The sequence below is a fragment of the Ailuropoda melanoleuca genome, chromosome 19, assembly GCF_002007445.2.
Source record: "Ailuropoda melanoleuca isolate Jingjing chromosome 19, ASM200744v2, whole genome shotgun sequence".
Taxonomy (NCBI): domain Eukaryota; kingdom Metazoa; phylum Chordata; class Mammalia; order Carnivora; family Ursidae; genus Ailuropoda; species Ailuropoda melanoleuca.
In genome coordinates this window covers 9,567,773-9,588,107 of record NC_048236.1, presented here as the reverse complement: position 1 = coordinate 9,588,107, position 20,335 = coordinate 9,567,773, and the positions used below count along the sequence as shown (strand labels likewise).

Genomic DNA, 20,335 nt, shown 5'->3' with positions numbered 1-20,335 from the left:
CTTTGAGAGATTGTGGTTTATATATCACTTACTTTCTTTTATTTTATAGGTACATTTAGAGAAGAACAGAAATGCACATACCGAGCCCTGATGCAAGGCTACATCTGCAAACAGACTGACCAAGTGATCTTAATTCTTGACAATGCTGATGCCACTTGGGCAATGAGGAAGTTATATCCAGTTGTATCTGTTACTCATGATTTTGTTGACACCTTTAGCGGTGTAAATGCCAATACTCCTTGTTCTACTTCAGGGTCTGTATCTACTTTCTATTCCATTTTACCAACCAGAGAAATCACCAGGGTCTGCTTTGTGGATCAGCCTCCCCAAGTGTTACGTTTTTTTCTATTGGGGAACAAAAGTACCTCTAAGCTTCTCTTGGCTATATTCTACCATGAACTCCAGAGCCCCCATGTTTTCGTAGGGGAAAGTTTCATTCCACCCATTCTGGTTCAGTCGACTTCTTCATTGCTGCATGAATCTATTGGCTCTAACTATTTCAGCATCTTGGATAACCTCCTGTATGTTGTCCTACAAGGGCAGGAGCCCATTGAAATACGCTCAGGGGTCTCCATTCATTTGGCCCTCACTGTGATGTTTTCAGTCCTAGAAAAAGGCTGGGAAATCATCATCCTTGAAAGACTAACTGACTTCTTGCAAGTTAGCCAAGACCAAATCAGATTTATTCATGAGATACCTGGCAATGAAGAAACCTTAAAGGCCATTGCTGACAATAAAGCAAAGAGAAAGCGCAATTGCCCAATTGTGACTTGTGCCAGTCATTACAGAGTTGGTCAACGTAGACCTCTCATGATGGAAATGAGTTCATATAGGGTCCCACCACCACCCACTATGGAAACTATCTCAAAAGTGATAGTCATTGAAATTGGTGATCTGCCAACTATAAGGAGCACTGGACAGATTTCATATTTATCAAGTAGTAAATTACAGAATTTGGCTCACCAGATTATCACTGCTCAACAGACTGGAGTACTAGAGAATGTTCTGAATATGACTATTGGGGCCTTACTGGTAACTCAGTCAAAGGGAGTCACTGACTATGGGTGAGTACTAATTATAATAACATCTAAACAAGGGCTGATTTCTTGGGTGCATATTGCAAATGTCAGTCAACTTCCACTGAATCACATAACCTGTTTGTTTCTTAAGATAAGAATAAAACCTTAGAGAGTCACTTATAGACTTAAATTATTAATTTAAAAACTTTTTATTAAATCTATACACTTCATGACTCTTCTATATCTTGGGTGGTTGAAGATGTTATATTTTGGTACCTTAAAGTGAAAAACATGTAGGAAGAAGTTTTTCCAAAGCAGTTTGTTTTCAGTTCATTTGTTCATTCTTTTATTCATGTAATAAATTTAAGTAGCAGGCTTTGCTAAAGTGAAACAGCTATGATCTTTGCCTTAAGGGACAGAAACACTACGTATCACAATTCCAACAAGCTGCAAGCTAAAACTTGAGTACTGTGGAGGACGATAATAATTCTTCCTACAGGGACTGGAGAAGGGACTTATGTTTAGGAAAATTTTGGAGGGATGACTAGGAATTTACTAGGGTAATGCAATGGCTGATTGGGTTTTATTTAGCCTACGATTATAAAGCCCTGAAGAGGATGAAAAAGGAGTAACATCAGAATAATATAAAAGAATATGAATGTTCTAAAATCTCATTGAATAATATATCTCAGAATCTAAATAATTTTACTTATTTCAGGGACCCAGTATCAACTGAAAATGTGCATGGGTTTGATCTTATTTTCCAGTAGAGGTTACAAGTTTATAAGGAATGTATCTATGTTGCCCACCTTTAGCCCTCTATAACCAGCAGTGTTCATTTGTGAGATGGTTGGTTTTATATTATGTTTCTTAAGCATTAGAACAAGTTCATCTTGGGGCGCCTGGGTGGCACAGCGGTTAAGCGTTTGCCTTCAGCTCAGGGCGTGATCCTGGCGTTCTGGGATCGAGCCCCACATCAGGCTCTTCTGCTGGGAGCCTGCTTCTTCCTCTCCCACTCCCCCTGCTTGTGTTCCCTCTCTAGCTGGCTGTCTCTATCTCTGTCAAATAAATAAAAAAATCTTAAAAAAAAAAAAAAAAAGAACAAGTTCATCTTGTCTCTCAGTCTAGGCTATCATTTTTGGTTCTTTTGCATCTGCTAAAAATTGAAGCTTGGGGCTTATAGTCTGGACCTTATGAGAGATAACCTTAGATGAACTTGGGCTGGTCAATTTATCCCTTGGCTAACACAATCTGTAAAATTGAGAGTAATCTACACTTGCCTTCCCTTATTGTGTACTTCTCATGCTTCTGCATTTACTAAGCTCAGAAAAACATTCAGGTAAATTTAATCCTGAAATGTCTATTGAACAGAAATCTGTTCAAAGATTCCAAAATACAAGCGTTTACAGTCAGAATAACATAGCACAAAGGATGTTACAGGGCTTACTCAGTTCTGTGCCATAGACATAGTTGGCAACAGGGATACTCCTGCCACATACGATTTGCTTTTTCATCTTATTTGTGGTAGTACTAATAAGTAAACTATTGATATTTAGTGGATATCAGTTACTTTCATGTATCATCCTCAGTGGATATGGGATTTGCTATAAAATAAGAGTAAAAACAGAAAGAGACACCTTCACATTGTTAGGCATATTTAACTGATACATTGATTGCCTTTTTAAATGCAGAGCAATATATCCAAATGAAAGCTTAGCTAGTGTTTTTGTATCATATTTTACCTGAATTACAATGTAGATAGGTGTTCCTTTTCCCAACAGTACATTAATATGTATGGGAGATATGAGAAGAAAACTCAAGCAGTTTTTTTTCCCCTAAATTCTTGTTGATTTGAAGGCCTTTAGGAATTGCTATCTTAGAATTAAAAAGTATTCTTTGTTCCATGATTGCCCAGAAACTATTAAATCTTGGATATTTTTACCGACTACCAAACTGTACCATGTTATATCATTATGCTATAATGCATGGTAACATAAGAATCAAGAACCTGAAAAAAATGATACCAATGCACCTTCACTTATATTTAAATATCTTTTTCCTTTAGCCCAATTTCATTTAGATCACAATGAGTTCTTATAAATATATTATATGTATGGCTGACTAGAGAGAAAAAGGGCCCATCCATTGCTAAATTTTATTTAGGTTTTGCAGTACTGAGCTTTTCTAATAGGTCATCATTCCCAAATATTGATTTTTGTGTTACGTATAAAAAGAGACTCCGTGAATATTTAGCCTTTAAGTAGGAGGAGAGAAAAGTCAAAGAGTAGAACAATAGAGGTATAGCAGAGGAAGCCCAGCAAAGAGAGCAGATCCAACACCAGGTTAGGTACACACAGATCTGTGGGGGATGTCATTCCGTCATGAAGAGGCGAGACAGCTTTAGAGAAGAGATCACCTTTATGGCCCACCATCCATCATAGCCCTTGTGTTTTCACTTTTGAGTCACATATTTCTGATTTAATAAGAAGCTGCCGAACATGTATATTACAGCATCGATTTTTCTGTTGGGATGTGTTCTATTCCCCCATCTCTCTCTGCCCCTCTAGTATTTTAAGAGAGATTTCCAACATCAGGCAAAAAGCAAATCTTCTGAAAACAAGGAAAAACTGCTGCTTAAGTATATCTGAATAAATCCCTGCAGAATGAGAAATGCCTTGTCCTAAGGGATTGAATGAAAATTAGCAAGGTTTCTCATGGTCCAAAGAATTGCACAATGTGCTACACAACCCTGGAGCCTGGTGCAGGCCTCGGGCCAGCCTTGTTTCTTTCAGCTTTGATCAGTGTCAGTTGGGACTTCCATTGAACTCACTAGAGAGCCATTGACAAGCTAATGAACTGACCTTGACACAGCAGGATCAGCCCAGGGACTAAGGCCTTTCAGTGAAAAACACCAAGGATGTTCCTGAGAGGTTCACTTGTGCTAATATAATGGGTTTGGATGCATTTCAACAAACTGAGGCCATATTGGGCAGTTACTTTGCAAGGGGAGTACTACCAGCTTTCAAAAAGCTAGTAACTTCTTTTTTAGGGGGTAGAAATGGAGTTCTCTCTACTTTTTAATTAAATAGTACACAGTGAATTGGCCTCTCCTGGTCTTTGTCCTCTTCTAGAGACATCTGAATTTAAATTCTATCTGCTAGGCAAAGTCAAGTCCATGAACCTGTTTTCCATCTTCCAAAACTTCATTGACCTCTGTTGTCAATATTTCTCTCCTCCCCTGCCTTCTTTGTTAGTTTACACCATTTATACCAAATGTTTTACACCATTTTTATTTATTTTTATTCTTTTAAGTAATTTCAGTGGGGTAGGGGACACAGAAATAAACATAAGGTCAATCTGCCCTTTTTACTTTGGGCATTCTCCACAGGAGTCTTATTTGTCTATTGTCTTTTTCCTGGAATCCTGGCAGAAAACATTTTATATTGCTTACCTTTCTTTCAGTAAGAACTTGATTTTTGCTCTCTTAATTCTTTTTCCTTCCTTTCTCCTCTTCTCTCTCCCTTTCCCCTGCTTCATTACAAACAATTTTCTTTTAAAGATCTTTAAATAAATTAAATATATCTGTATCTTTTATGGACGTTTAAATATTGAAATGCCAAAGCTATTTGTAGCTGGCAAAATTTCTAAAATGGCCTCCCAAAGATGTGCTGCCCTAATCCCAGGAATCTATGCATATGGTCAGATAGCACTTCATTAAATACAGTATGTCATGTGGCACGGTTGACCCAAAGAGAATATCCAAGGTTATCAAGGTGGGCCCAAATAATAACATGAGCCCTTAAAAGAAGAGAGTTTTCTCCTGCTCTGGCAGAAGAGGAAGACAGAGAGATTCAAAGTGTGAGAAGGACTTGAAGTGCCACTGTTTTTAAGATGGAAGGGACCACATGGGGAAAAAAGCAGGTGGAATAAATAGAGAATGGACCTTGGCTGACAGCCAGTGAGGAAATGTGGACCTCCATTCTATAGCCACAAGGAAATAAATTCCACCAACAATCTGAATGAGTTTAGAAGTGGATTCTTCCTGAGAGGCTCCAGCAGTAAACCTAGCCAGGCCTGTCTGGACTCTTAACCCACAACCCAAACATAATAAATTTGTATTATTTTAAGCCACTAAGTGTGTGGTAATTTGTTATGCAGCAATAAAAATGTAATATGCTATCTCAGATGAAGTTCTCTGTTAATGACATTGCCAGGATCCTCGGCTCGTGCATGAAAACAGTTCTAGCGAGGGTGAGCAAGGCACTGTAGGGGTTTGTGTGTGTTCTTGAGCCCATCACCTTAGTATCTTTTTAAGTTCCCTTACTCTGTGTAAATAGCACCTTACAACCAGACTTGGACTAGAGAGGAGAACCAGCTGAGACCATTGGTGAGACTAGCAGTCCATTGACAGTCTCCTTTAGCATCTTCTTTTGTATAACCTCTCCATACCCCCAGGCACCTGCTCTCTAGGAAACAGCTGTCGGGAGTATACAAGAACAGAACCTTCTGATAACATGGGAGGACATTCTTCCCAAGACTGGCAGAATGTTCGTTCTGGAAGAGATTTCTGCCAGCTTGTTTTTTTTCCCCCTTCGTGGCAAAACCACTGATCTGCCATTGAAGAATGTTTCTGTGTTACTTCTTCTTTTCACTATAATACAAATTCACTGCTTTGTCGAGTTACGTGAATTACGTGAATGGCAAAATTGTCATAATGGTATTTCATATATCTGGCTTTGTGGGAAAATGAGATGCTCTGCATAGGCAAGCTTTCTATTTAATTAAAAATTGTTTCTTTTATCACTACATTTTTAAAAGCGTTCATCTCTTAAACTAAAACAAAACAAAACAAAATAAAAACATATTATCCAGCCTTATTAAATGGTAAATAATGTAGACCATTCACATTTTTTATTGATGATTCATGGTCATCATTAAAGTTATCATTTATTTCACATCTGCAGTGATACCCTTAGGGACCATTGTTCTTACGTTAAATGGCCCCAGACCACTAAATCCTTGATTCTACTTCTGCAGGTTATTTTTTTCTGCTATTTTCCTTATAAACAGGATGTTAACTGTAATCCATTGCAACAGCTGACATATCTGCATCCAGCAGATCCCCACTCACATTCGCAAGTAGTTCTAACTCCAAAATTGAACCACGCTACCTTAAAATCAAGTAATTAAGATCTCTGTGTATGGATAGTGAAGTTGTAGGTACATATAATAAGGACTCATAAAACCTTACATTTCAATGTCTTTTATTGCCCAAACATTAACTGAACAGCTATTATGTCCAAAAAATTATATGGCTCATATGAAAATCTAGAGATTTAATCAGGATAGGCAAAACAAACATTTGCACAACTATTTAAAAGAGTATGTTATATTAAATCTAATTCTATATATAATTACAAAGAAATTAATTCGATATGAACCTGCTTCACCATTAGTCTAGTTTTTCATAAAATTAACTTTAGTTATATTAACTTTAGTATATTTTTATCTTTATAATAATTATTAGGTCAACACTTCAACTTACTATTATATTCCCAAGAGTGCCTAAGCACAGTGTCATGATCATTAAATATTTGTTGCAAACAGTGAAATGTAACCTGTTTGGCTTCTCCGCTATTCTGATACTCCTATGTAACCAATATCCTGTATTAAATCTCTTCGATCAAGTAAACCTTGGATCTTGTTTTCCTGGCCCCACTATGACTGCTACGGGCACCCTAATGCAAACAGGACATTTTGAATAGTTTGTGTGTGATCTTAAAGAATGTATTCAGAGTTTCCATTATCCCAGATAAGACAGTCATGATACATTTATTATAAAATATTATTTTAAATGAGTTTCCATCCAAACACTTAGGTTTTAACCTTTGAGTTGACCTTGTTGGAAGATGTGCCATGTCTATTCTCTGCCTTTATATGCTCCTGGCACACTGCAGCCTACACCTAGGGTGACTCAAGTCTCAATTCAAAATGAATAATTTCAAAGAACCAGAGAGTTTAATAATAAGTATTGGAGAATAGCAGTGACCATACCAAATGAGGAGTATACCAGCACTTGAAGTTAGCCAGGCCAAAATAGGTAGTGGCTTTCCAGAGGCAGGTAAAGACCGAAGACCAGAGGAAGTACGTGGTAGTACTGTTTTGTCGTAGTGTTACTACAGTAACATATATTGAGTACTTACAGTGTATCAGGTTTGGGATTACTTCGTTGTAGTGCCGGAAGGAAACTGTCTGATCACAAGACATTTCTTCCCTCTTCTCTCCCTAGGAGTTGACAGCAGCTAAAGGCATCTGGCTAAGTTTAATAGGGAGCATAAGGACTGGGAAATATAAATAAAATGGTATGTGTGTACTCTGAGAGATAGCCAGGAAAGTCATTCTTGCCTTACAAACTATATGGGGGGGGGGGCATTATGTTCCTGAGGGACAGAGGTCATGGTGTTTTATTTATCTTTGCACATCTCACAGTGCCTAGAACAATGTTTGTCCATAATAGAAGGGTTACTGTGTTTGTTAAACTGAGTTGACTAGAAAGCTTATTTTCTTCTTCCAGGGTACGGAATCTTGCAACCTTCTTTGGAATTCAAACCCCCTCATGGCTCACGTAGATTCTGCCCTATCTAGCCTAGTCAAAACGGGAATGACTGAAAATGCAGGACACCTGAAACATTTAATCAAAGCATGGGGCACTTTTATAGGAACCTGACTTAGTAACTTTGAGGAGACGAAGGTTGAAAAAGGAACGAGGAAGTATCTCTAATGCCCCTACCTTCAGCCCACCCCCATAGGTCTTGCCTAGAGCCAGCTTGCAGTAGGATTTATTTCTTTGTTTGCTAGGTTTGCCATGCAAATAGAAATAATCCTCTCCTCTACAGAGTAAGCATTTCAGATCTGGCAGATTGAAAAGCAAGAGTTGGAGTGAATAGTGGTGATCTCCGAACTGGGAAATGACTGTATTCTCTTGATTTTTTTTTTTTTAAGCTTGTACTTAAGCATTAAAAGGGAAAAGAAAATTCTTTCACATACCTGATTGGGTATTGGAAGCTGTTAAATAGTGGTTAAAACTGGGAGGATTGGAGGGAACTTTCCTCCCCCATTTTTTAAAGTTTGGCTGTAGGTCCTTCTGCCTGCAGGCTACAGTCACATTAGCAGTTAGAAATTGGATAACGACAGCACAATGACAAATCCAGGTTGCTTGCAATAAGTTGCTAATCCCTTTGCTTTAATATCAGAGCAGCGTATAATGATGTTTGGACATCACTCCAGTTTACTGACGACCCCACTGGGGCCAGCAATAGAACCTTACAACTGTCTAACAAGGCATCAGGTGACTCCCGTCGTCACAGCAACGGACACTGGAATCTAATCTTCCCTCCATCCCTTCTAGCACCCAATAACGCCTAGATTATATAAGTGGCCCATCATTGCTTGGTAACTTGAATCAATTAACGTTAATTCGCACAATGCTATGATGTATTGTGATCACTTTCATTTCAGGGAAGGGGGAGAAATTGCTATAAGTCACCTAAAATGAGGTTGTCTGTGGTGCTGAGGTATTAATTGGGTGTCCATATTAAATGCAAAAGGAGCCCCATCGTGAAAGGAAAGTGGATGAGTGACTCTCTTGGCTGCTATTGACCTATCAGAAGAAGACAGTGCCCTTTTCCTTTGCTTTTATCTATTACAGTTTTCCCTATTGCGTGTCAAGTTGATGTATTATAAAAAATTCATTTGGTGACCTTTCACCCCCTTAGCAGATTAAACAATTTCACTTCGATGGCATCATTAACAGGACCCTGCATTTAATGATGATTTCTCTAAAAGGCCACGGAGATTCGATTTTAAGCTAACAGATTTATTGCACTATTATAACATATCGTAAAAAACTGTACCACCTACGGTCAGGTTTTAGGATAGAAACTGCTTAAGAGTTTATGTGGAGCTTAAAGTGGTATTACCTTGGGATATGCGGTAGCAGCAAGTCTCTGACCTCCAGTGAGATGCTGTTTACATTTAATAAGAGATGTTTGCTCACAATAAACTTTAAAGTGTGTCAGGGACGGGCCTTTCAGTGGGCTTGCAGGCGGTTGGCTCCCATCTCTTCATCTCTAGATGTCAAGGTACTTATGTCAGGATCTCCACTGGAGTCTTTTGGCTTCCTTAACCCCATTGCTAGCCTGCACCCCATCCCACATCAGAAAGCATTTAAGAAATGAGTTAGGGGAAAAATAGGATCTGGTAGCAATGTTAGAATTTTCCAATAACCTGGGCCCCATGGAAGGATAGAATTAATAGCATGGATTTTAAAAATATGATTTAAATTGCTCCCCTTAAAAAAAAAAAAAAAGAAGAAGAAGGAGCCTTACCCACTCAGGCTAAGCAAACTAATAAATGATGATTAGGCTGCTGTATGTTGAATTCCCAGTGAGTGATTCTAGCACAGAGGTCAGGGCCTTAGCCGGCAGATGACCACAGGGGATTCTTAGGACCGCATATTCCCATCCTGTCTCCATTTCTCAGGTTTCTCAGGGGAGAGAGAGAGAAACTGCTTCCTACAGAAACTTCATAGTTTGTATCCACTGCTTTGCTCTGCCACTCTTTCCTCTTTTTAGGACTAATTGTCATCTTTGACTGGTACACACCTTCCATGTTAAATAAATATTTTACCCTTTTCTCCTTAGATGAGAGGGGGAAAAAAACAGTTGGGGAATAAAGTAGTTGACTTACAAGCATTTAATTGAGTCAGGGTAGGCTACTGCTTTTTTCTCGTTTTCTTTCTTTTTTCTTTTTTCTTTTTTTTTAAATCTAAGCCTTGTTAGGACTGACCTAAGCTGTTTTGAGAATAAGTCAAAAACGGATGCTCTATACTAGGGTAATACATGTGATATATGATGTCTCTATATCTCCATGTAATTGCTAAAAATCTATTGCATGACTGTGATGTATAATATACGATAGGCTTAATAGGACAATAGATATCTCTAATGTTCTTTTAATAACATTTTTAAAAACACCTAAGCTTTTGGAAAAAGATGTTTCAACGTATCGTGAACTGCAGAACCATTTTGTTTTATTTTATATTTGTTGTACTTTATTGCTAAGTCACATCAGCAATTAATGTGCTTAAAAGCGGTGAAAAACAGTATAGCTCATTGGTTAACTAGTCTAGACCTTGATCATACACTTAACCATTTGTGAGACCTTTGGCGAGTTACTTAAGCCCTTTGGGGTTCAGTTTCTTCAAGTTTAACTAGAAGTATCTACATCACAGTATCATTTTCAAGACTCAACGAGTTTACATGTGGAAAGCTTAGAATAGCACCTGGTACACAGTAATGCTCAGCATATATTAATTTTAAGTTATTTTTCTCCCTAAGGGCTTCATTCAATTAAAATAGATTAATCAATTAATTCCACAGTTACTGAGCCTATTTAGTGCAAGCACACTGGAGAATGTAAATACGGAGTTGTTGTGAGGATTACATGAGCTATTCTATGTAAAACAGTGCTGTTGCCGGAGTTTGCTGTCAGGCATCTTTTCCAATTCTTTTCAGTGACGTCATCTTGGTACCACGGAATCAGCCATTGTTGAAGTCTTTATACCATAAAAATTGGAAAACATCACAAATCAGAGCCTTTTGGGGAGAGAGCTGGTTTACAAGCAGACTCGTGAACATATCTGCACCTTCTAAATATTTTCGTATGATACAGCATTCTTGGGGGTGATATTAATGAATGGTGATAAAAATCGACGTTCATAATTTGTGCTTTTTCCCACCCCTCCCACACACCAAGTCCATCCTTTACCAATGCTAAGCAAACATAAAAAATAAACACTTAATTATTCTTTGGTTATAAGGTCATATTTTCTATATACTGCATTACAAAGTTTCTAGAAACAACGCAAATGCAAATATTTTCACCGGTAATAATGCATTTTAGAAATCGTTCCTGCCATCACATCTGTAACCTTATGGATGTATTCTATGTTTGTCAACATGTGCCAGAAATACAAGCAGTTTTAAAACTGGGAACTTGGTATATATTCGGCCCTATGCTCTCTCGGTCCTGGTCCAGCCTTCAGATGGAGAAGTGGGAAAAGCACTTACAGTACAACCACAGCTCGTTTTTCTGGATAAGCAGGTAACTGGTTCACGGGGAATAGTCTCTCTTTAGAGCTGGGAGCCTGTCGTATCCGGCACACATCACACGTTCACCCGGTGGCCCCTGTGTGCTGTCGGCTGCCCTGAGAACCTCTACAGACCTTGCTGTCTGCCTTCCATCTCACAGCTGGCTTCCTTCCACTTTCAGTGAGTGCACAGAATTTGATCAAGAGTAAAAATAAAATCCTGATGCTTTTCCTTCCTAAGCAAATCCTTGAGGCAGGTCTGTCATATCTTCTGGAAATCTAGCCTTTCCAAAGAAGTCATTTCATATGCTAATGAAAATGTCTGCGATCACATCTGCATTACAGTTTTATGTTATTGTAAATGATTTCCCTTATATGTGGTTAAGTAAATCATCAACAAAGGCGTCTGTGCTTAATTCTGATTTTAGTGTCCATGCCCTCTGATTCTATTTTCTCTCTTCTATATTTACTTGAGTCATGGGGGGAGGGAAGGGAAATATGGTAGTTAAATCAGCTTTCTACTCTTTACTGTAAAAATTCACCCTTGACTTGTTTGCACGGGGAGGAAGCCTGTGAGATTGAGGTCCACACTTGGAAACCTGTCCTTTTTGAAGTAATCTGGCACCCACTCAGCTAAGTACAGCTTTCTCTCAATCGTGCCTTCCTTGTTAACCTTCAGAATGTAATTCCACTCTCCTCCTCTGTAAATTTAGCTTGCCTTTCTCCTCTTCACTGACCTGCACCAACTTCTCCTGCAATAATCTCTATTCTTTTTTCTTGATAAGCTAATTTTGATATATTCTTAACATAAGAAAGAAAATATTCATCACGGTTCTTCCTTTGCCTGTCTCTACTGAGTTGTGTTTCATAAAAGATTCTGTCTGAATCCTTTTCTGTTTTAGATAGCTTCACAAAATTCTCTTCTCAATCCAACTCCCCCCTCTTTTTTTTCTATTTCCAGAATCAGAGAGTAGAGTCCTTGGGGCCCCCCTCAGAGCCTTGGGCCATTTCTGTTTCCCTGGAAGGGACATCGGATTCAGCGCTGAAAGGTAGGTACCTGTGACATTCAGACACCTGTTACTACTACATCTGCAAGAAAATGTTTGCAGCCATTAGAATTCATAGTAAGGAATCCTGCATTTGGGTGGCTTAGTTGGTTAAGCGTCTGCCTTCAGCTCAGGTCATGGTCCCAGGGTCCTGGGATTGAGCCCCACATTGGGCTCCCTTGCTCAGTAAGGAGTCCGCTTCTCCCTCTGCCTGCTGCTCCCCCTACTTGTGCTCTCTCTCTGTCAAATAAATAATTAAAATCTTAAAAAAAAAAAAAAGGATTCATAGCAAGGTCAATAATACTAAGTATCTTGGATAACCTGGAAGAAATCTCCTTTATCCCCAGTCTACAATGCCACATCTGTAAAAAGGAAGATTAGACCGCCAGTGAATACTTAAGGAGCCACCTTCTCTTCTCCCCTTGCATAATGAAGGGGCATTTTTGTCATAATCGCATCCTCAATATGACGTAAGAGAAAGGGCATATCCCCCAAGACAAATTATTCTGGTACTGTATCATGGACCAGCCCAGGGAGCAAGGGAGCAAGTCACTGGTGTGATATGGTTCTTTTTTTTTTTTTTTTTTAAGATTTATTTATTTGAGAGAGACAGAGAGAGAACACAAGTGCAGGGGAGGGGAGGGGAAGAGGGAGAGAAACAGAGAGAATCCAAGCCGACTCCTGGCTGAGTGCAGAGCCCACATGAGGCTCGATCTCAGGACCCTGAGATCATGACCTGAGCCAAAATCAAGAGTCAGATGATTAACCAACTGAGCCACCCAGGCGCCCCTGTGATGTGGTTTCTATGGGGAAATAGAAGCACTCTCAGTGTTATGAAGAATAAATGCAATGGCAAATGCAAAGCACCTGGTCCAGAGAAGGCCCTCAGGGTTGACGTTCCCCTCTCCACCTTTCCTTGTCCTCTGTTGCCTTCCTGTTCAGTCCTAGTACCACTGCTGGCTTCATTTATTTTCCCTGAAGCTTGTTCATATAAAAGTTAAAAAAAACACCATTCTATTCTTTGCTTCTATGGGTTTGACTGTTTTAGATACTACATATAGATGGAGTCATGTAGTATTTGTCCTTCTGTAACTGGCTTATTTCACCTAGCATCATGTCCGTAAGTCATGTATGTTGTTGCCTATTTCTGAATATTCTTTGTTTAGGACTGAATAGTTTGCCACTGTATGCATATATTGTATTTTTTTAAATCCATTCATCTTTTGATGAACATTTAGATTGTTTCCATATCTTCACTAGTATGAAAACACTGAGATGAACATGGGGGTTTGGATACCTCTTTGAGATCTTGATTTCAGTCCTTTTGGATAAATACTCAGAAGTGGGCTTGCTGGATCATATGGTAATCCTGTTTCTGTTTTTGTGAGGAACCTCCATACTGTTTTTCATAGTGGCTGCACCATTTTGCATTTCTATCAACAACGTCTAAGAGTTCCAGTTTCTCCACATCTTCACCAGCTTGTTTTCTTTCTCTTTCTTTCTTTCTCTTTCTTTCTTTCTTTCTTTCTTTCTTTCTCTTTCCTCTCTCTTTCTCTCTTTCCTTCCTTCCTTCCTTCCTTCCTTCCTTCCTTCCTTCCTTCCTTCCTTTTTTTATAGTAGCCATCCTAATAGGTGTGAGGTTGTATTTCATTGTAGCTTTGGTTTACATGTCCCTGATTATTTCTGATGTGGAGCATTTTTTCATATACTACAGTTGTTGACCATTTGTTGGTCTTCTTGAGAGAAATGTCTATTTGAGTCTTTAGCCTATTTTTTAAAATCCGGTTATTAGGGGGGTTTTGTTTGTTTTGTTTTGTTTTTGTTTTGTTTTGTTTTTTTGCTATTGATATATAGGAATTTCTTACATATTTTAGAAATTAACACCTTATGAGATACATAGCTTGCAAATATTTTCTCCCATTCTGTAAGTTGCCTTTTCAAACTCTGTTGAGTATTTGCTTCACTGCACAGAAGCCTTTTAGTTTAATGTAATCCTACTTGTCTGACTTTGCTTAACATGTCCATACTACCCAAAGCAATCTACGGATTCAGTGTAATCTCTATCAAAATCCCAATAACATTTCTTACAGAAATAGAGAAAACAATTCTAAAATTTATATGCAACCACAAAAGATCCTGAATAGCCAAAGCAATCTTGAAAAAGAAAAACAAAACTGAAAGCATCACACTTTTTGGTTTCAAAGTATATTACAAACCCATAAAAATTAAAACAGTGTGGTACTGACCTAAAGATAAATGTATAGACCAATTGAACAGAATGGAGAGCCTGGAAATAAATCCACATACATATGGCCAACTGATATTCAACAAGGGAGCCAAGAATACAAAATGGGGAAAAGGATAAACTCTTCAACAAGTAGTGTTGGGGAACTGGATATCCACATGAAAAAGAGTAAAATTGGAGCATTATTTTACACCAAACAGAAAGAGTAACTCAAAATGGATCAAAATCTAAAACATAAGACCTGAAACTACAAAACCCCTAGAAGAAAAGAAAGCTTCTTAACATTGGTCTTGGCAATGATTTCATAGATATGACATCAAACACACAGGCAACAATTAGAAGCCAAGTAAAAGGTATATTGATAACTCTTTTAAAAAAATCAGCTTATCTGGGGCACCTGGGTGGCGCAGTCGTTAAGCGCCTGCCTTCAGCTCAGGGCGTGATCCCAGCGTTCTGGGATCGAGCCCCACATCAGGCTTTTCCACTAGGAGCCTGCTTCTTCCTCTCCCACTCCCCCTGCTTGTGTTCCCTCTCTCGCCTGCTGTCTCTCTCTGTCAAATAAATAAATAAAATCTTAAAAATCAGATTTCTTATGTACCTCATGAGTTGGTTAGGACATTTCTGTTGGTTTTGGGCTGTCTGTAATGTTTTTTTTTTTTTCCAAACTTGTAAATGACTCATCCACCAGTTCAAAATATTGGCCTATCTATCAAATAGCTGGTTTCCAGGACTAAGCCATGACTTTACCGTTATTTCTTGCTCTACCCTGGCTATGAGCCTAAGCTCCTTCACATGGATTCTGTAAAATATATGAAATGCCAAAATGTATAGGAATAAGTCCATTGTAGAAATACTAAATCTTGCTATTTCTGGTAGTTGCATTTATTTTTTGGCCTAAACTATTACTATCATCTAGTATATAACACCTGTCTCTCCTCAGGATATTGTCCTTTCGTTCTTTGTTACACGTCTTAAAAAAAAGGAAAGATATGAAATTCTTTTTTTTTTTTGAGATTTTATTTATTTATTTGACACACAGAGAGAGAAAGAGCACAAGCAGGGGGAGTGGCAGATTGAGGGAGAGGGTGAAGCAGGCTCTCTGAGGAACAGAGAGCCTGATGTGGGGCTCGATCCCAGAACCCTGGGATCATGACCTGAGCCAAAGGCAGATGCTTAACTGACTGAGTCATCCAGGTTCGCCAAAATATAAAATTCTTACGATAAAGTTTCCAAGTTAGTGAATTATCACTCAACATAGTTTTTAAGGAATTAATCACAGAATTTTTTTTTTAAAGATTTTATTTATTTATTCGAAAGAGAGACAGAGACAGCCAGCGAGAGAGGGAACACAAGCAGGGAGAGTGGGAGAGGAAGAAGCAGGCTCACAGCAGAAGAGCCTGATGTGGGGCTCGATCCCACAACGCCGGGATCACGCCCTGAGCCGAAGGCAGACGCTTAACCCCTGTGCCACCCAGGCGCCCCTAATCACAGAATTTTTTTTATATCCCTGTTTTATTTAGCTTATACATTTTGCTTTCCTGTAAAGCTACCCCTTGTCAATTCCAGAAAACAGAATTGGTCCTTCTGAAATTGTTCTTGAGCAGGCAATTGACATTTCATGATTAAATGTTTCATAGCTTCAAAACCTTTACTGTTTCGGGCTTGTCTCATTCTCTTCCTTTCTTATTAGAGCTATAAATTTCCCTACTATCTCTTTTTAAGTTGCCTTTCAACTATTTTGGCCTATAAATTCCCTACCCTGTCTACTTACTTATCAAGAAATTAAATCTTTTCAGCCTGTGCACAAAAATGATTTCCCCAAACGTTCATAGTCTTGTTACTTTCCTGAGCACCCACCCTGTATACTTTCTGTTTGTACAATCCAATTTTAAAGGCCCGGGTAATGCTGCATATTCTGAGACTCACCCCATAGACTCAATGTTTTCCATTCTTCCACTCATAAAAATGTATATTTTACTCACTTTGGTGAAAGCAACACCCAAATTGCTGACTCATATTTTTGCTCTTCTTGGTCATTTCTTTACCAAAATGGTTAAGTCTGAAACTCCTTAGGTTTAAAATCCCAAGGAAAGAGGCAGCCCAAAATGATGGGGATGTGCAAGATTGCAGAAATAAACCGCAGCATTAAGAAAGTAAGATAATTAAGCAAAGCTACCCAAGGTTGGCCAGTGAAAAGTAAACATTCAGAACTGTATTATGAAGTAGCTTTAAACTGTCTGTTTTGATGATGTCATTCTGTCCATCCTTCAATGCCATTTAGCTGTTGCTGGCATTTTTGTATGAGATTCATAAGATAGAACAGTAATCCGCTTACCTTCTGATCTTAAGACAACAGTGTCAAAAATATCAATTTTTGGCTTTTTAATGTTTTAGTAATGTGTACATCAACTACTCTCACCTGGATACTGAAGCTTACCTACCCCATCCTCTATTCCATATTATACCCCTATTCCATGTCTTATCCATACTCCAAACCTTACACACACTCCATAACTACCCTTGTCCTTTCAGGCTGCTATAACAGAACACCATAGACAGAGTGGCTTAGAAATGAGAAATTTATTTCTCTCAGTTCTGTGAGAATGGGAAGTCCAAGATCAAGGTGCTGGCAAATTTGGCATCTAGTGAAGGCAAGCTTCCTGATTATTCATAGATAGCCATTTTCTCACTGTGTCGTCATAAAAGGGGGCAAAAGGGGCAAGAGAGCTTTCTGGAGCTTCTTTTAGAAGGATACTCATAACTAATCACGCCATAAAGGCCCCACTTCCAAATCCCAGCACACTGTAGATTAAATTTCCACATTTGAATTTTGAAGGGACACAAACATTCACTCCATGGCAATACCTTTACCCATACTCTGTAACTTACCCATATCTAGGACATTATTCATACTCCATGCCTTACCCACACTTCACATCCTTAGTCATACTCCATACCTTGCCCATATTCCTTTTTAAAAATATATTGTGGTAAAATACATACAACATAAACTTGCTGTCATAGCCATTTTTACATGTACAGTTCAGTTACCTATATGCCTCACCTTACTCATACTTCATACCTTTACCCATATTTTGTACCTTACTCATACTCCATACCTTACTCATACTTCATAACTCAACATTCTTCATACATTACCCATACCCACCACCTTACCCATACTCTCTGTTTTACCCATCCTCCATACCTTCTTCTGGACCATACCTTACTTAGACTCTATGCTTTACTTTGCCCCAGTCCTGACACCCTCCCCCAATCCTTCATTATTTTTCCTTCAGTTATTCCAAATATATCATCATTGACTAGCTTAGAATCATATTGTGACCATGCAAAATGAATGAAACTGTTTGCTGTTTTATTTGATTAACCATGTCACACCCAGCCAGCTGACTCATCAGGATTAGTATGGTCACCACTGTCTTCCTTGGAAGATTCACTGAGGAGGTATGAGGAAGGGGCTGGAGTTGTTTCTATGCACACATTTTGGTGTGTGTCATGAAGTAGGGGAAAAAATCTTGCGGAGTTTTATGTTTTTAGAATGCCCGCATCACCAAAACACCTTTTTTCATATGCATGAAAGTATCACTTGAAGCCATCATGACCTACTGCTCTTTACAGAAAGAGTAAAACCAAAACCATTTGGGATGGATGACCTAGCTTATTCTAAGTACTTCCTGGAGAAAAATAATAACAACAAAACCTTATCTGTATGTCTTGTCTAAACCATCTATTCTTGTCTCAGTAGATCCTTCTCAGTAAAAAAGGAGGTTATAATCAATTAACAAAAAAAGTGAATTTATATACTGGAAGATAATTATTTAAGGCTCCTATAGACCTTTTCCTATTTAATTATAGATCCTAGTTGTAGGAAAAAAATACGTTCTTGATATTAAAAAAATAAAGTCTCAACATTAATGATATACCAGTTTGCTAATATAGCTAGGGGTGAGAGGGAGAGTTGTGGGGGAGAACTGGGGCGGAAAGGTATTTTGGAAACCATATGCCCCGCAGAAACACATTCAGGTAGCACTCTCTGCTAAGTCTTGTAGTCAATTTCAATCTTGCTTCAAGCCCAGCACCCCATCTCATCCCAAGTTCCCCCAGCCAGTACATTGCTTATACCAGCTTGATCAGGGAGCCTGTCGATGGCATTTGTATATTTTACAATTACCATTCCAGAGATATGATGAACCCTGGAGTAATGTACTGTACTTGGCAGCAACTGCCTCAGCTTTTGGGCACATATGCTTCAAATCTGAGAATATCATAGATATATATGGGAATCTTTGTAGAGATCTCTGAGGCAAGCTGGTATTTAACACAAAAGCAAACCCATTTGGAGCTAAAACACTTTCCATTAGGCAGTTTGGCGGCTGTTCTACGAGCCAGACTCACTGTGCTCGATGGACACATTTCGATTAAATGCTGCTTTGTATTCCTCCAAAGATGGGAACAATAAGGACGTTTGTCAAAGGAAAAACTGCAGCAAACGATTTCATGTTGAACATCTGTACTCTGCAGTTCATTGTTTGCAAGAGTTTATTGACCATAATTTTGATGCATATAGGTTTTAAAGAGTATAAACTGCATTTATCTTGGGCGCCTATCATTTATTTGAGTCTTGGCTTATTTATTTCCATTTTTCTGGGCATTTTATTTATTTTGGGATGCTGAAGAGATGAAGGAAAAGATGTTTTTGAAAAGAAGTTTTAGTTAGCTCTGCAAAATTGATGAGGAAAGACAATGTTTCCACAAAAAGGATTAAGCAATTGAATTGAAAAATGTAACACTAAGCATATTATATCTTTATGATACCTTTCAGCCTTAAAGATCTCAAACCAATTTATAAACTTTAAGACCACTCTCCCAACTCATTGTCCATCATATCAATCATCATGACATTTCCAGAGTGAACTGTAGCAGCTGTTAATTAGCAAAGTAATTTGATGGTAGTGGAGTCAGGAGACGAATTAATGGCATTGTGAATGTGATCCTGAGTTAAGTTGCCTTCTTTCACTTTAGAAATGGATGGCCTATTGTGAGAAGATGTAAACTTTCTTTTTTTGCATTTTATTCATGCATTTATTTATTAAACCATAGCCTAGGCAACCCAAGTTGCTAAATCAGGATAGCCTTTATCAGTCATGATTTGATGTATTGCTGTGGTCCTGCTCTATTGGCCTAACTCTGCCACCACATAAACTACAGATCCCTGGGGTAAAAGAGAGGCAGAGCCTAGAAACTGGCCACCTATAAGATAATAGACTTTCTTTCTTGACACGCATTTAATAATAAAAAGTTAATATATAGTAGTGGTTAAGAATGCCAACTTGGAAATCAAAGAGCTGTGGGGCTGTAACCCCTACACTGAGTAATTTCACCTTTCATAAGCTTATCTATTGCCTGTTGTGTAGTTTACTTAAAATGATGTATATAAAACACAGTGTCCGGCATAACAAACTTTCAATTACTATTATTATTATTCTTTCTTGGATTATTTGGTTCCAAGATTTATCTAAGTAAAGCCTGGTGGATTTGGTAATCTGTTTCATTACATCTTGCTTTTCCGTTAGTGCCCAATTGCCTCTTTACAGAGAAGACTTGAAGAAACTGCTCTTGGTAGGTAACTAACATTTACGTTTTGTTTCCGTGTTTGTTTGTAGGGTGTACTCAGGCAGAAAGTCAAGATGGTTACGTGACCTTCTCCAACTTGGCAGTTTCGATCTCTGGGTCAAATTGGCACTTTCTTTTTACTGTCACTTCCCCTCCAGGTAATATCAGCAGAGTGTGCTTTTACTCTCTGTTTCTTTTTTTTTTTTTTTTTTAAAGATTTTTTTTATTTATTCGACAGAGA

General features: G+C 38.4%; 1 protein-coding gene across 1 annotated transcript in view; it reads left to right on the top strand.

Annotated features, from left to right (window-relative positions):
- The window catches only part of PKHD1 (PKHD1 ciliary IPT domain containing fibrocystin/polyductin), a 453,280-nt gene that overhangs the window by 406,210 nt on the left and 26,735 nt on the right, over positions 1 to 20,335 (top strand). The window contains exons 62-65 of the mRNA XM_034648265.1: positions 50 to 1,064; positions 11,048 to 11,183; positions 12,131 to 12,218; positions 20,145 to 20,252. Coding sequence (XP_034504156.1) covers positions 50 to 1,064; positions 11,048 to 11,183; positions 12,131 to 12,218; positions 20,145 to 20,252 — 1,347 coding nt within the window. The remainder of the gene's footprint in view (positions 1 to 49; positions 1,065 to 11,047; positions 11,184 to 12,130; positions 12,219 to 20,144; positions 20,253 to 20,335) is intronic.